General features: G+C 35.9%; 3 protein-coding genes and 1 non-coding gene across 4 annotated transcripts; 2 read left to right on the forward strand and 2 right to left on the reverse strand.

Moving 5' to 3' along the window:
- Positions 1-221: 221 nt before the first annotated feature.
- Positions 222-5,857, forward strand: LOC140871668 (protein SEH1). Its single transcript, XM_073274284.1, has 8 exons — positions 222-501; positions 1,305-1,416; positions 1,745-1,845; positions 3,046-3,123; positions 3,767-3,922; positions 4,306-4,418; positions 4,838-4,964; positions 5,283-5,857. The coding sequence occupies exons 1-8, from the start codon at positions 343-345 to the stop codon at positions 5,412-5,414; spliced, it is 978 nt and encodes a 325-aa protein (XP_073130385.1). The 5' UTR covers positions 222-342; the 3' UTR covers positions 5,415-5,857.
- On the forward strand, positions 2,448-2,560 carry LOC140872389 (small nucleolar RNA snoR104). The gene has a single exon (XR_012147809.1). It is a non-coding gene; the product is annotated as a small nucleolar RNA snoR104 (small nucleolar RNA).
- An 88-nt stretch (positions 5,858-5,945) lies between the features above and the next one.
- On the reverse strand, positions 5,946-8,501 carry LOC140872182 (phytyl ester synthase 1, chloroplastic-like). Its single transcript, XM_073274969.1, has 3 exons — positions 8,057-8,501; positions 7,661-7,927; positions 5,946-7,571 (listed from the first exon to the last, which is right to left on the reverse strand). Exons 1-3 carry the CDS (start codon positions 8,457-8,459, stop codon positions 6,112-6,114), a joined length of 2,130 nt encoding a protein of 709 aa, XP_073131070.1. The 5' UTR covers positions 8,460-8,501; the 3' UTR covers positions 5,946-6,111.
- A 2,674-nt stretch (positions 8,502-11,175) lies between these two features.
- LOC140872110 (ethylene-responsive transcription factor ERF061-like) lies at positions 11,176-12,358 on the reverse strand. The gene has a single exon (XM_073274856.1). The coding sequence runs from the start codon at positions 12,209-12,211 to the stop codon at positions 11,300-11,302; it is 912 nt and encodes a 303-aa protein (XP_073130957.1). The 5' UTR covers positions 12,212-12,358; the 3' UTR covers positions 11,176-11,299.
- Between the last annotated feature and the right edge of the window lie 1,728 nt (positions 12,359-14,086).

Raw genomic sequence — 14,086 nt, forward strand, 5'->3', positions numbered from 1 at the left:
TATTAATTTTCTTTTATCAACATACTTCTAGTCTCTTTCAATTTTGATTTTTATTTGAAAAGAAAAGCGATCACTAAAAAATTATTAACATGTATAAAATAATCCACTAATTAATTTAATTTTTAACATAATGTGTTCTACTTTCTTTTTTGACCATACAAATATTTTTTTTATTTGACCATACAGTTTTTTGTTAATTTATACATGTATCCACAGCAATTAATTGGGCCATTAGGGTTCCAGAGAATTCAATTGATCACAAAGATTCCTCTTTACATTTGAAAGCACGCAGCAGCAGATTCAGAATTCAAGTGCACAGTCTTGTAGAAGCGAGACAAAGACATGGATAAACACATTTTGACGCTTGACAACGGGACGACATGCACTGCGTGGAACCACAGTGGCCAGAGATTGGCCGCTGGTTTGAATGATGGTACATTGGCCGTTTATGATTCAACTGATGCAGCGTCGTCCGTTTTAAACTGCACCTCAAGATTTAAGGTGAAATCATCTTCATTTTTCGCTACGAAGCTTGTTTTTCTGTTTTCTCCTGCCTTTTGCTTGAGTGTGCAATTGGATTAGTGTTCTTTGATGAGACTGTCATTATAAATGGACTAAATTGTTAATAAAGGAGTGCACTAAGTGTTCTTGGAATTGGTTATGTGGGTTTGGCTTACTATTGAGTGTTGGCACCATAACCGAATGAGGTGGGACTAATAAGTGTAAGGGACAGTAACACCCAAATAGCTGGTGTTTTGGTTTGAGATCTCCGGTTGGAGATAAGGACTTGTACTGCTGATAATCTACGTGGTGAAACTAGAAAGTGATGATATTGGAAAAGACTATTATCGGGTTAGTGGCGGTGATGTGGCCTTTGTTCACATTACAGTTTATATTGCAGTATATGCACTGATTATTGATGGGTGAATGAAGAGTGTACAGTGTTGGCTGTTGTGAGTGTCAGCTTTTCAAGGGGCTGGATCGGTAGGCATTGTAACAGCTGTACAACAAATTGCAGAGGAGATTGTAGCTTGAGGTGCTCTTGCACCTGAAAGACTAGCATTTGGATTTGGGCTCTCTTATAACCTAACAGATATATGTAAAAATTCCTTCCTATTTACTGGCCGGCTTGGTGTAGTACCCTGTAAATGCCTACTGTAATCTATATATTAAAATTCACGCCTATGATTGTATATTAAGTTGTCATCTATAGACTAAACTAAATATTTTAAATCGACCGTAACTTATATCATATTCATAAATTTTGATGAATTGTATGTGATATGGTGTCAATTTTCAATTAGGTCCAAGAAGGAAGCATTTTTAAAGTGGTCTGGGTTCCACCAGAATTTGGAGATGCAATTGCATGCATTAGTGCCACTGGCACTCTGTCTTTGTGGGAGGAAGTTGTGGAAGGTACTCGCTCAATATTTTGGTTGCTTTTACGTTGTTTCTTTTTTGATGTTCTAAAGTATAAAATGAATGTATATTTGTTTTGTTTGGTGAGTCTGGGTTTTCTTTTGTAAACAATTGGCTTGTGTTTTTATACCGTCAGATGAGAGAAATCATAGAATTCTGGAATTAACTTTGGCTAATGTTGCTGGTAATGCCAGAGTTGGATTACAACTTGTTTAATCATGTTCTATCTTCTGTTGGTGACCGATTGGTGACATCTTTTATGTGCTTTTTTTTTTACCTCTTACTGGTCTCAATATTATACGTTTTTTAATTTGCCATCTGCTAGATACTGAAGGCAATCAGTGGAAGCTGCGTAAATCCTTTGAAAGAAACACAAGCCAAGTTCTAGATGCTCAATTCGGTGATTGTCATACAAGTTTGAAATTGGTGAGACTTGTTATTAGTTTCTTACAAGTAGCACTTTATGGTGCTTGGAAACGACTGGCATGACTTACAAAGACCAGGAAAATTTAGGACTCTCTTTTTCTTCACCTTAAACATAGTACTATATATATATATATATAGTTTTGATATCACGCACCCTGGTGTGCATGATTTTTGTGAGCGATTTAGTGTTTCATTTTTTTAGAAATCGCTAAAACCCATTGGGTCGCACACGAAAATCCTACACACTTTTTGACTCTTGATCTTGTACGAAATCCACTTAAACTTGTAAAATTTGAAGCTTTACCTTGAGCCTTCGTCGCACTTCGTGCTTTTTAGAATCTTGACTATGCCCTTTGATCACATCATTTTTGCTAATTCAATCGCCTTCAACCTTCGAGTGCAAATCATCTCTTTGCAATGTTATCTTCATATGTGGACTTATGACACAAATGACACAGAAATTGTGGTGGCGAACTTATGACACAAATGACACAGAAATTGTGGTGGCGAACTTATGAAAATGAGAAATAATTCATAGGATATAGAGAGAGGAATAGATGTGAAGGATGGAAGGATGGGAAAATTAGATTGGAAGGAAAGAAGGGTAGCATCTGGAAGCTGAGATGTTAACCGATACAATTTTCCTAAATTGAACCTCATCATGATTCCTTGCAGCGCCCAAGTAAACTCTGCAAGTTAAAAATGAGGTATATGAATCATATGTTCAGATATTAAAATAGTGGGAAAAAAAGGTTTTTTTTAAAATTGTTTCAGCATCATTACTTGGGCTGCTATGTTTTCTGTAGTCTGTAAGAGTAAGAAACGTTTAGATTGAGATGGGAAACGATGTTCTTCATGTGAACAAGCATAAACAAAGAGTATGAACTAATTTGTCTCGATTATTTTAAAGCAAAATCACTTCAGTTCCAGAAAAGAATCACACCAATTTTTAGAATTTAAGAATCACCATGAATACTTCACGTAAGTCATCTTTCCCTTGCTGACTTTTTCCAGGATCTTCTAATTGTTTCTGTTTTTTCAACTTTTCCATGATTGAGTTTCAGAATTTCTTGTTTTATTTTGACAATATTTGGCATCACAAATATTCACTTTGCAAACGAAACATGATCTCATGATGTGAAAAAAATATTCTATAACTTGGAAGCTTTGTCGATTTTGCTGTAATTATCTCCTTTCCAGGTTGCTGCATTTGCAGATGGTCAAGTAAAAATCTACGAGCTGCTCGATATGCTTGATTTGGAGAAGTGGCAACTTCAGGTCCTCCCATTTGGTTATCATTGTTATTCATCTGTTTTTGCTTCACTTTGCACTTATGCAGTTTGTAGGAATACTGCGCGGGCAGGACATATCATTGATTATTATGAATTGTACAGTTGTTTCATTTGCATTTTTTAATCACCTTCATTTTACCAATCATTATTCTTCTTTATTTTACATTTAGATGTATAAAATCATGGTACAAGTGTCTTCACATTTTTCTTATCTCTTTTGCATAATTTGGGATGTCTCTATTTGGTTATTGCCTTTAGTTGTGTGTGCTCTTTATCCATGTAATGGGAAATTTGGGTAATATATGTTACTGTTTTGAGAAAATGGTTTGAGAAATATAACTTTTCATTATTTAGTGCTGTTGTTCTAAAAGATTTGGAAAAAAGTTTTATCCCAGGTAACCTTTTGATCTTTTTGAAACTCTAATCTAGATAAAATGGACGGAGCAAAAATCATCACCAGTTCATTTGTACTCATTGTTAATGCTACAAGAGAAACATATCTTGTATACTTAGTTTCATGGACTCATCTGCCATTCCCAGTGGTGTTAGTTTTAGTTCTGTTTTCCACGTACTGGATAGGGAATAATTTTTAACGACAGACCAATTTGATCTTGATTGTTTCTTTGTAGGCTGAATTTCAAAACGTAGTTGATGCGGTGTCCAAGTTTGGTAATGCTTCCTGCCTGTCCGCTTCCATCTCTTGGAATCCACAAAAAGGTGTTGTCCAGCAGTCCAGCTTTGTTTTGGGCTTTAGCTCTAATATGCCATCACTAAACTCCCCTAAGGTACATAGCCTTCATCCTTTTCTCCTTGAATTCGAACTGCATTGAACTTGCTTGACAGAATTTACAATATAGTTGATTAATGTTAACTAGTTAGGAAATTTTGATGCAGTTAGTAGTATGTTATGACCAGGAAGATAATATTTCATTGCAAGGATCTTCTGTACAGTTGTTAATGCACTCAAATAATTCTTTTGAGGTTTAGGATTTCTATCCCTGTAAGAAACTATTAAATTCTAGACATGCTTATGTAGTAACAATAATTTTTTACATGTCCATAATGAATATTCTAGCTATGTCGGGACATTCTGAATTCTCTATAGCTCCTTCGGTCTTATGTCTTTGATAGAAGATCTTCTATTTAATCATATTGTAGTTTTTAACAGGTCTGGGAGTATGATCAGGATCATCAAAGATGGCTTCCAGTTGCGGAACTCTCCATGCCAGAGGACAAGAGTGATCAGGTCTATGCAATTGCTTGGGCACCTAACATAGGCAGGTATTACATTTGTATATTATTCTTCCCTTCGTGTTGGAAATTGAGTTTCTATGATGCTATACAGAGATATGCTTTCGCGTATGAATTTTGGATTTATTTAACAATTAACAGGATAATAAGCAATGGTTATGGTCGAACTGTACTTGGTTTTGCCTATTTTCCAAACACAGAACTTTTTTGCCAAATTGCTTGCGTTGGGCTCAAATTTTAACCCCATAACGAGGAAAAAAAGAGACACCCTCCAGCGGGTTAAGAACTGACTGTTCTCTATAACGGATTTGTACCAACATAAATGTATTCGAAGAGTAATAGTGAAGGACATTATGTACAATGAATGATATGTCGTTCCTTGTTTCTCTCTCTCTCTCTCTCTCTCTCTCTCTCTCTCTCTCTCTCTCTCTCTCTCTCTCTCTCTCTAGGCCTTACGAACTGATTGCTGTGGCAACTCAAAAGGGAATCGGAGTCTGGCACCTAGGATTAAACCCTGATGCTGATGGGAGGCTTTTGGTGAATCAAGTTGCAATGCTCCATGGTCATGACGGTGAGGTATTGGCTCTCCCATATGTTCATGTATTTTCTACTAGGTGTATTAGTGACCTAGATGGTATTGATTAAAGATTGAGCTGCTGATAGCTCACCCCTTTATTCCCTTGAGGAGCAAGACTTTTGTAGAAGGCCTGCAAGTGCCTGTACCATATAGTCTCTACTGAACCTAAACATTAGGATTCTACCCTTTTCTAGGGGTCCTAATGAATCCCTAGGTGATTGCAAGAAATTGATCGAAAAAGAGCAGGTTTTTTAGGGAACGGGATGACTATATTTAGTTTACACGTGATCACGCAAAACAACATATTTGCTTGATAGGTATGGCAGATGGAATGGGACATGAGCGGAATGACACTGGCTACTACTGGAACTGATGGTGTAGTCAGATTGTGGCAGGCAAATTTGAATGGAGTTTGGCACGAGCAAGCTGTTTTGGCGCCTGCGAGTTAATTTTGCTCTGTTTCGCCCACAAGTTAATTTTGCTTGTCTAAACTCTGGAAATGGCACGCTACAACAGCTGCTTTGTGTTTGCCCCACTGCATTGCTTGCTTTGAAGGACGACCATGCTTGAATTCTCCTCCAGCAAAATTCTTGGCATGTATTTATTTCGATCTCTGAAATACTATTGTGACTACTTCTCGCTGTGTTCCATGTATCGCTGACCAACCAACTAGCTCGAATCGTGGAACAGTTTATGTCGATGAGAAGGTCTTGGATCCAAACCGCTTGGGAAACATGAATGGGCAAGAGGTAACTGGTTGTAATAAATATTGTTTCTTAGAATTCGGAGATGATTTCGTGGAACTTGTATTTACTGATTATAATTTTCTAATACAAATTGACATCAGTTTTCAAGTCATGGTTAAATTTGGTTAGCATTTGATTGGATTTTACCCATATCGTGGCCCAAATTTGTATTTGTATATTTGAATGGATACCCAATCGAAAATGTGTGTAGAATATGGAAAGTCGAACTAATTAATGCCCTTGTGGTAGTAACCACATCCAAGAACTTTCCACCATCAATCGTTAAGTATTATTCAACCCAACTCGAAAAAAATTCATCACATATGATCGATCTCAACTCGAAAAACTCACTGATCCAAATGACAAAATCCATTAATCTGTCTATACCAGAAACCAGAATTCATAGATCAAAAGTTGGAAGGTGATGAACCGGAGCGGAAAGCAGTCGATATAACATCCTGGGGAACAACTTTCGATAGGGATCCTCCTCCCTCTTCTTGAGCAAATAAGCTAGACATCGTTCTACATCAGATTTTATCTGCTGGTAAAGTTCCTTCACACTGCTCTTATCCTCGAGCATTTCCTCCCTTCCCTTTGTCACCACTGGTTTCCCAAACAGGCAGTAGAATCGTCCTGGAAGCTTCGGTAAAATTCCCGGAACATGGAAATCTTGGTTGGCCACTTCCCCTTCCATTTGAACCCCTGGCCTTACTCTAATAGCGTTGAGATTGTTATGCTTTATCATGTCATTTACAAAAGGGATTCTCATTAGTTCATCATAATCAAGAACTAGTTCGAAAACATCGTCTGATCCAACTACACCAAAAGGTACAATGGTGGCCCCGAATCTGATGGCCATTCTCACAAACTCAGGCTCTGTAGGCCAGAATAGCTTGTAACTTTCGCCCTTTCGGTGTAAAGCCTCACGTACACCACCGGGGTAAAGAACGACATATGATTTTGTCGATAGTAGTTTGAAAACGTTGCTTGCCGTTGCAGGTATTGCACCGAATACCCTGAACATGTCGTAATCCGAGGTATCTTGTAAAGGGCCTTCATAAGTTTGATTGAACATCTCTGGATGTGCAGCACCATGGACCATGACGCCTTTCTCCCTCAAGAATTCTTCGACTATTGAACCAAGCTCTGCTCCTAGTAGCATGTGGTAGCCGACTAGGAGAACGGGACCTTGATCCGGGATTCCTTTGAGGCCTCTTACTATCTCTCCGTCTCCTAAAGTTGATAACACAACTGGGCTCGTCCCAAGGCGGAAAAAACCCAATCTTTTGTTAAACATAGTATTGAATTCCGACATGCTTGGAGGGAGGAAATCGTTGACGTAATCATGCCTTTTAGAACGTCGATACGTGGAGCATCCTTTTATGACAGTCAAAAGATTCATCCCATCTTCAAGTAGGAGAATGTGACCATTGCCCTTGAAAAAGCGGACTTTGCAATTTTTTATCAAGTTTGAGAGTTTTTTAGCCTCGGATTCACTAGGAAGCAGGCTATCTTTTCCACTCGCAAGGATAAGTACTTCAGCTTTGATAGCGTGGAGTCGCGAATTGGCATGTCTTTCTGCAGATTTTAGCAGTTTCAGCTTCCATATCAGAGTTTTCTTGGACATAATATCGGCCAGTGTCGAGGCACCGGCTAGCAAAGTTCTGAACTGGTACAAAAAGTTCTCTAGTTGTCTGGGGGGAACGTCGAACATGCTTTCGCCTTTGTTTACTTTGGCCATTTTGATTGGATCTCCTAAAACCAGGCCGAAAATGTAGGGAACTATGTGTCGCAGTTCTTCGGGGAAAGCTTCCAAGACTGGCACCAGAGGATTTAGATGTGACCTGTTAAATGATGTTGCTGCAATACAAGAGATGAAGCTTCATTCATCGGGAAGAAGAAAACCATCATCGAACAAGAGGAATCGCATTAAACATTGGAATACTTACCTGGATTCACCAATATCAGTACTAAATCAATCATAGGATTGTTAGCAGCTACTGAGAGAGCAAGACATCCTCCAAAAGATTCTCCCACCAAATATATTGGCCTCATCGGATTTTTCATATGTTCCTCCCTTATGACATTTTCAACAAATTTTACGAGCCCTTCATACGGGGTTCTATCATGAACTGGGATGTGCATACACCGAACTTCAAAGACCTTACCTAGAGCTTTGTGATGCAGAATGAGTCCCATTCCAAGACCATCCATTCCTGTGCTATGCAAATTAAGCTGTTTTAAGTAGCATTTTTCGCAAACTTCTGAGTGTTATATGGTTAATGTTTTTTCCTGATTGCCATATGTTCTTTCTAGCTCTTAGATCAAAGATTATGTTATCACACCTGGTAAGTAGAGAAGAACTGGCGAATTTTCCAGGGGCCGGCCCGATTCTACAGGACAAAACCACCGGGGAGGTCCATTATAATCGGGCTGAATCATGTTCTTGGCTGCTTCAAGATATTGATTCACAGTTTGAGTTCCATACCCATCATCCCAGAGGGGCCTTAGTTTTTCTTCCAGATTCCCATCATTATGTTCTTGGACAAAACCTTGCCCCGACAAGACTTTCACATTCTTCCCTTTTGCCCCGAAATGAACTCTAGATAACCTGGAATTCAGCCACAACTTCATTGATAAGTTCGCGCAATAGTGCGGTGCTCCAAGTAAAACCGGATAACATGGTTTATATTCTTGGTTCAAGGAGACCATAGGAGAAAAACACAACTTTCCTGCTGTATGTGACATTTTGCAATCTATGGTTGCAGATTATGGACAAGAAGTTGAAAATACATTAGGTAATAACACGAATATATACGAACGGATTTCGGTTTCGTGTGGAGTGCTTAAAAACCTCTAACAGGAAGCACTCACACTTTTCTTGCTTGAGCCTTAAAAAGGTTCAAATAGTGAGTGTTATAACGAGTCAGGCAAGCAAAAATAGGAGCTGAAAAGGAATGGGCGCTGAAGTGGTTATTTTGAATGACCAGATTCTCATTCTAGCATTAAATTCATGCATATGACCGTTTTTCAGGTTGTAAAATAGGCTGGCGGGTGGGATGGTCAGTTTTTGGCGGGTCGGAAAGTTACGAAGTCAACCAATCCACATATTTTAGATGGTTACACGGGTCGACGAATCTATCCAATTTTATTTGTACTCTTATGATATGGTCAAATGTTATTCCTTGAATTATCGATATATGTCAATTTCCATAAAAATATAAGAGATCCACATGATTTAATGGTATTGAAGTATAGGGAGAAATTCTCTCGATGTAGCATAGACTAACCCAACATACTCGCTAGTTTTGTAAATATGGTCAGACCTCATCTATGTTTAACTAACAACTGCGTTTAAACTTTCAATTTCTCGTTTACTTTGAAAATCGCGAATAACTTCAATTTTGGTAACCTAAATATTCAGTAATCAGTACTGTCAAAATACAATAATTAACTCATATAGTAATCAAAAAATAAAATAAAATAAAATCGTCGATCAATTCATATCTAACACGATACTCTTTTATTTTCTTGAAAAGATAGTTAGTTGTAGGGATTACAATTTCTTCCGAACCCGATGGGGAACCCGATATCCGACCCAAACGGAGGAGGGTATGGAGGCATTTTTTGGACCCGATTAAATAAATGGGTAAATGGGTATGGAGATCTCGTAAATGGGGATGGAGGAGAATGTAGTGGTATCTTACCCATACCCGACCCGATACTCGATTATATATATATATACATACACATATTAATTTATATTAAATAAATGATGATTTAATTTTTTTTGTTGAATTATGTTAGTTGGATGAAATAATGAAATTATTAATATAAAACTAATGCTATTTTTTAGAAGTTTTATTTTTTATATATGTCTTTGGTTGTAAATTTTCTTCGGTGTTTTATTTTTTTATTATCTTAAAAATTTTGATATAAAAATTTAGTAAATAAGTATAGTTTTATCAAATAATTAAAATTTAAAAAAAATTATTTTTATGGAGTATATACAATAAATGGGTATATGGGTAGGGTATGGATATCCGATCATCCGACGGATATGAGAATGGAGATGAAATTAAATATCTGATGGGTATGGGTATGGGGATGGATTTAATAAATGGGTATGAGGATAGAGGCACGATATCCTACCCATACCCGACCCATTGTCATTCCTAGTTAGTTGTATGTAAAATTTATAAAACTTTTGTTAAAAAAGTCTTTATAAAAATATGAAAAAATTACATTTTTAGTCAGGTATGTTTGTCTCTTTGTTATTTCGATAATCTAATTTGTCAGATTTCAATTTTAGTCCACTATCTTTGTTTTGTTTTTTGTTTTGCAATTTTAGTTTTTTTTTCTGACGTGACACTGATGTGATATCAATACAACATTGATGTATAATTTACATGTATAGTACATATCACCATGCCCGATTAAAAAAAGACTAAGACAATCAAAAAATTGAAATTTGAAAACATCGACACTTAAAACATAACAAAAGAATAAGTTTTACCTAAAATAAGTTATAAATGTCCAAATAATCGTATCGCCAATTTGGACCACATAATTACTTTCGAAATAAGAGATGTGGATACATTTGCAATCACTTCCTGGCCCATAGGTAAGTTAAATGAAATCTATCCCCCATATAGCTACGAGGGTTTCTAGAAGATTCATATTTGCATTCTAGTCCCTCTAGTAGGAGGATATTATAATTTATGAATTTTGCAATTTTTATAATACATAAATAAAATATTAATTCAAGAATAAATCTTATATTGTTTGTGACGAAATCTAATGCAATTTCATTCTGTAAAAATATTCATTTTCACGGATTTGTGGATGCTGCCCCATTTGGGCAGTGCCCGAATAGGATCTAACAGCTTTTTTTTTTTATACGCGCAAACATCTCGCATATAAAAATAAAAAATATTTGTTGGACCTAACACAAGTGTCCATGTGCTAGAATCGAATTAACCCATTTTCATATTCTTTGTACTAGTACTTTCTTAAATCTATTTTTGTCATTGTCAAAAAAACTATTTTACCATATTAAATTTTATCATAAAATATTACATCTCTAAATTTTAATTTACCTTCACAATTATTAAAATACCGAGAGTTTCTGAAGAAAATTTATGAAAAAATATTTTTTTTTTATGACGATGGACCTGAAGCCAAACATGGTACATGTTTTGAGATATTGATTTAAACATGCGTTTAATTTTAACAATATTTGATTTGGCTAATTAACATCATGATTTAACTACATCAATAAAAACCAACTTTTTTTGCAACACAAGTCATGAGCTATTTCTCCATGTATGTTCAAACAAAGACCAAATGTTTTGTTTTTCTCTCTTGAATTATGAAATCAATTTCCAAAATTTCTCATTCCACAATTCATTTGCATTTTTTTGATATCATTATTAAGATAAGATTAGAGAATGTGATTTGAGGTATCAACTTTCTTTATATTGGACACCAAAAAAGTAAAAAAAAAATTACAATTTAATATTCTTGAAAACAAAAAAAAAAAAATTATAGAACGAAATTAACTACTAATTTCTCCAAAGACACTAACTTTAACTGGCGAGAACTTCCCAAATCAGCTCGGGATCATACGACGGCATGCGGGCCAGCGAGCAGCCCTCGATTTCCAGTTCCTCCGGCGGCGGTGTCGCCACCGCGGAACACCACTCGTACGACACCGGCGATTTGTCTCCGTTCCACAACTCATCGTCGGTACCGTTACTACCCCAACTTTCGGTGTTCATCGCAGAAGATGGCGACGAATCCGTCGTCTTCTTCGTCTCGTCTTCACTTCCAGTACATAATTCGTCGTCGTTGTTGCTGCTGTTGTTGTCGGGTTTCGTTTTCTTGGCTGAATTTTGGGATTTCTTCGCCCTTTTCATTTTCTGACAAATGGCCTGAATCTTGGCATCCACGGCGAGCTTCACCGCCTTGAGCCGAGCGGGGTCTCCGAGACCGAGCCGAGCCGGGTCACGTAGGTTGGGGAAGTTGAGCCTGGCGTACTCTCCGCGGAGCTTGTACGCCGCCGTGTCGTAAGCGTACGCGGCCACCTCCGCCGTGTCGTAAGTTCCGAGCCAAACTCTCATCCTGTTCTGGGGAAGCCTGATCTCCGCCACCCATTTTCCCCACTGCCTCTGCCTCACCCCTCTGTACAGCTTCTTCTTCGTGTGGCTGCTGAAATGGGGAATCGGGTTGGCTAAAGAACACCTAAAAAGCGAAGGATTTGATCTGTTTTCTTGGGAGAATTTCTGCAGCAAATCTGTTTGTGCTGAGTACACAGAGGAGCCTATCAAGTGATTGAGAGCAGGTGGGGTGGTGGTGGGGTCGTTGGCTTGCTGGCAGAAGGAGAATATGGAATCCAAGGTGTTGGAATTACTGGTTAGAATGATTTGCGACAGTGAAAATCCAATCTTGGAAGCATTTTCAAGATTCAAAGATCTGTTGATTTCTTGGATACTCGTCATTTTTCATGTAAAATAATAAAAAAACTTGTCAGGAATCAAATAATAATCTTGAACAAACACAGAGGAGGATCGGCGCAGATGAAATGAAGATGGGAGTAATCGGGAAGAAGAAAGATCGCAGCTTTTTGAAGGATTTGATTGAAATCTTGATTTCTGCTTGCTTGTATTTATATCTGTACCCGCAGCACAGTAAGTTCACATTTTTGGGACTTTCCTCATTTTCGTTTAATAATAATAATATTGCTTCTAAAAAAAATATATATATCATATGATAATAAATTGTAAATTAGTCAAAGAATAATTATCACAATTATGAAACTAATAATTGTGGCAATTTAGATTATCGAATGAATATAATTTTTTTTTATGTTGTCTTGGTTAATTCAATGTTACTATTCATGTGCTAGATCCAACTATTTTTTTTTTTTTTTGCACGCGATGAACATTTCACGTCGCTGAATTCTTGTTTGTGCAATGTCCGAATGGGGCAGTATCGACAAATCCATTAAATATATGATATTTAATAGACTTAATTTGACATTTAACATAGTTGTATCTTTCAAATTGTTAAAAAGTGTTATTAAAAAAATTATTAAAAAGTGTGAATTATCAAAATATTTTAATTTCTAATATTCTTTTAATTTTTTATAAAAAAAAAAAATACATAAACACTTTCTAAACATTGGTAAGTATTTAAATTTTGAGAATTATCATATACGAAAAATTTTGTCAAGCAAAGATTAAATATCTAAATGTCTTGTAGATTTTGCATATATTATATGTTATATGAAATATGTATATATATATATATATATATGTGTGTGAGAGTTGATATTTACACTCCATTTTGTGTTATCTACACTACACTTCATATTTAAAATACGTGTTCAATTTACTCATAAGTGGAGTGCAAATAACATAAAATGGAGTGTAAATATCAATTCCCTATATGTGTGTGTTATAAATGAATCCAAGACCAGTTGTATATTTTGTTTTTTTTAAAGTAGTCATCCACTCATCCCATATTTATTGAAATACATTAAGATATTATTTTTTTAAAAAAATGAATTTTTTTTAGTAATTTTTTGTGAGACGATTTATAGATTTATATTCATTAGTTTTTCACGAGTCAGATTGAAATCCGTCTCCAAAATTAACTCGTATAATTATCTCATAATATTTTTTGTATTTATAAAAATAAGGGTAAAAACAACAACAACAACAACTTGACGTGAAGAAGAAAATAGTAAAATAAAAATAAAAATGCTAGAAAGTAAAGTGAGTTCAAAAAAAATTATATAAAGGTAGAGTGAGTTCAAATTTGATTTTTCTCCGTGTGGACCCAATTTTGGTCCCTGCATTCTGGAAAGAAAATTAAAGACCTACTTTATGTATTTATTATCTCAATCAATGCAGGAAATTGTGAACCCCATGTTGCCAAATTAGTAAGAATGATGAGGTTAGAAAATGAAATGAAATTAATTGTTATATTATATCTTAAATCATATTTCACTCAATAATTAGGCAAGTACTCGATAATTTGTCATAGCTTTTCAATTATGATTTTATGCTTGCGAATTATATGTCATGGCAATAAATTAGAGAATATAAGATTAGTGGGGTCTGAGAATTATATTATTTTACTTTGAAAATCAATTGGTAACATAATAAAACAAAAAGAGCAACAAATTAAGCATGTAATTTAAAGTAATAACATGGTGTAAAAAGAATTTATGATTGACATTGTTCTCATCTGAATTAAAAAAAAATACATAGCATTAAAAAAGTCAACTAGTGCTTTATGTGGTTGAGACTTCGAAAGTGGTCACACTTAAATGCTAATAAATAAAAGGTGCCACGCGTTGGCCCTTCGCT

Source organism: Henckelia pumila, unplaced genomic scaffold, assembly GCF_033568475.1.
Source record: "Henckelia pumila isolate YLH828 unplaced genomic scaffold, ASM3356847v2 CTG_461:::fragment_3, whole genome shotgun sequence".
Taxonomy (NCBI): domain Eukaryota; kingdom Viridiplantae; phylum Streptophyta; class Magnoliopsida; order Lamiales; family Gesneriaceae; genus Henckelia; species Henckelia pumila.

Coding starts and splice junctions, on each gene's coding strand:
- LOC140872110 (XM_073274856.1), bottom strand. CDS start 12,211: ATGACGAGTATCCAAGAAATCAACAGATCTTTGAATCTTGAAAATGCT.
- LOC140871668 (XM_073274284.1), top strand. CDS start 343: ATGGATAAACACATTTTGACGCTTGACAACGGGACGACATGCACTGCG. Junction 1,417..1,744: donor GTGGGAGGAAGTTGTGGAAG/GTACTCGCTCAA, acceptor GCCATCTGCTAG/ATACTGAAGGCAATCAGTGG. Junction 4,965..5,282: donor TCCATGGTCATGACGGTGAG/GTATTGGCTCTC, acceptor TTTGCTTGATAG/GTATGGCAGATGGAATGGGA.
- LOC140872182 (XM_073274969.1), bottom strand. CDS start 8,459: ATGTCACATACAGCAGGAAAGTTGTGTTTTTCTCCTATGGTCTCCTTG. Junction 7,928..8,056: donor AGTTCTTCTCTACTTACCAG/GTGTGATAACAT, acceptor TGCATAGCACAG/GAATGGATGGTCTTGGAATG. Junction 7,572..7,660: donor ACTGATATTGGTGAATCCAG/GTAAGTATTCCA, acceptor CTTGTATTGCAG/CAACATCATTTAACAGGTCA.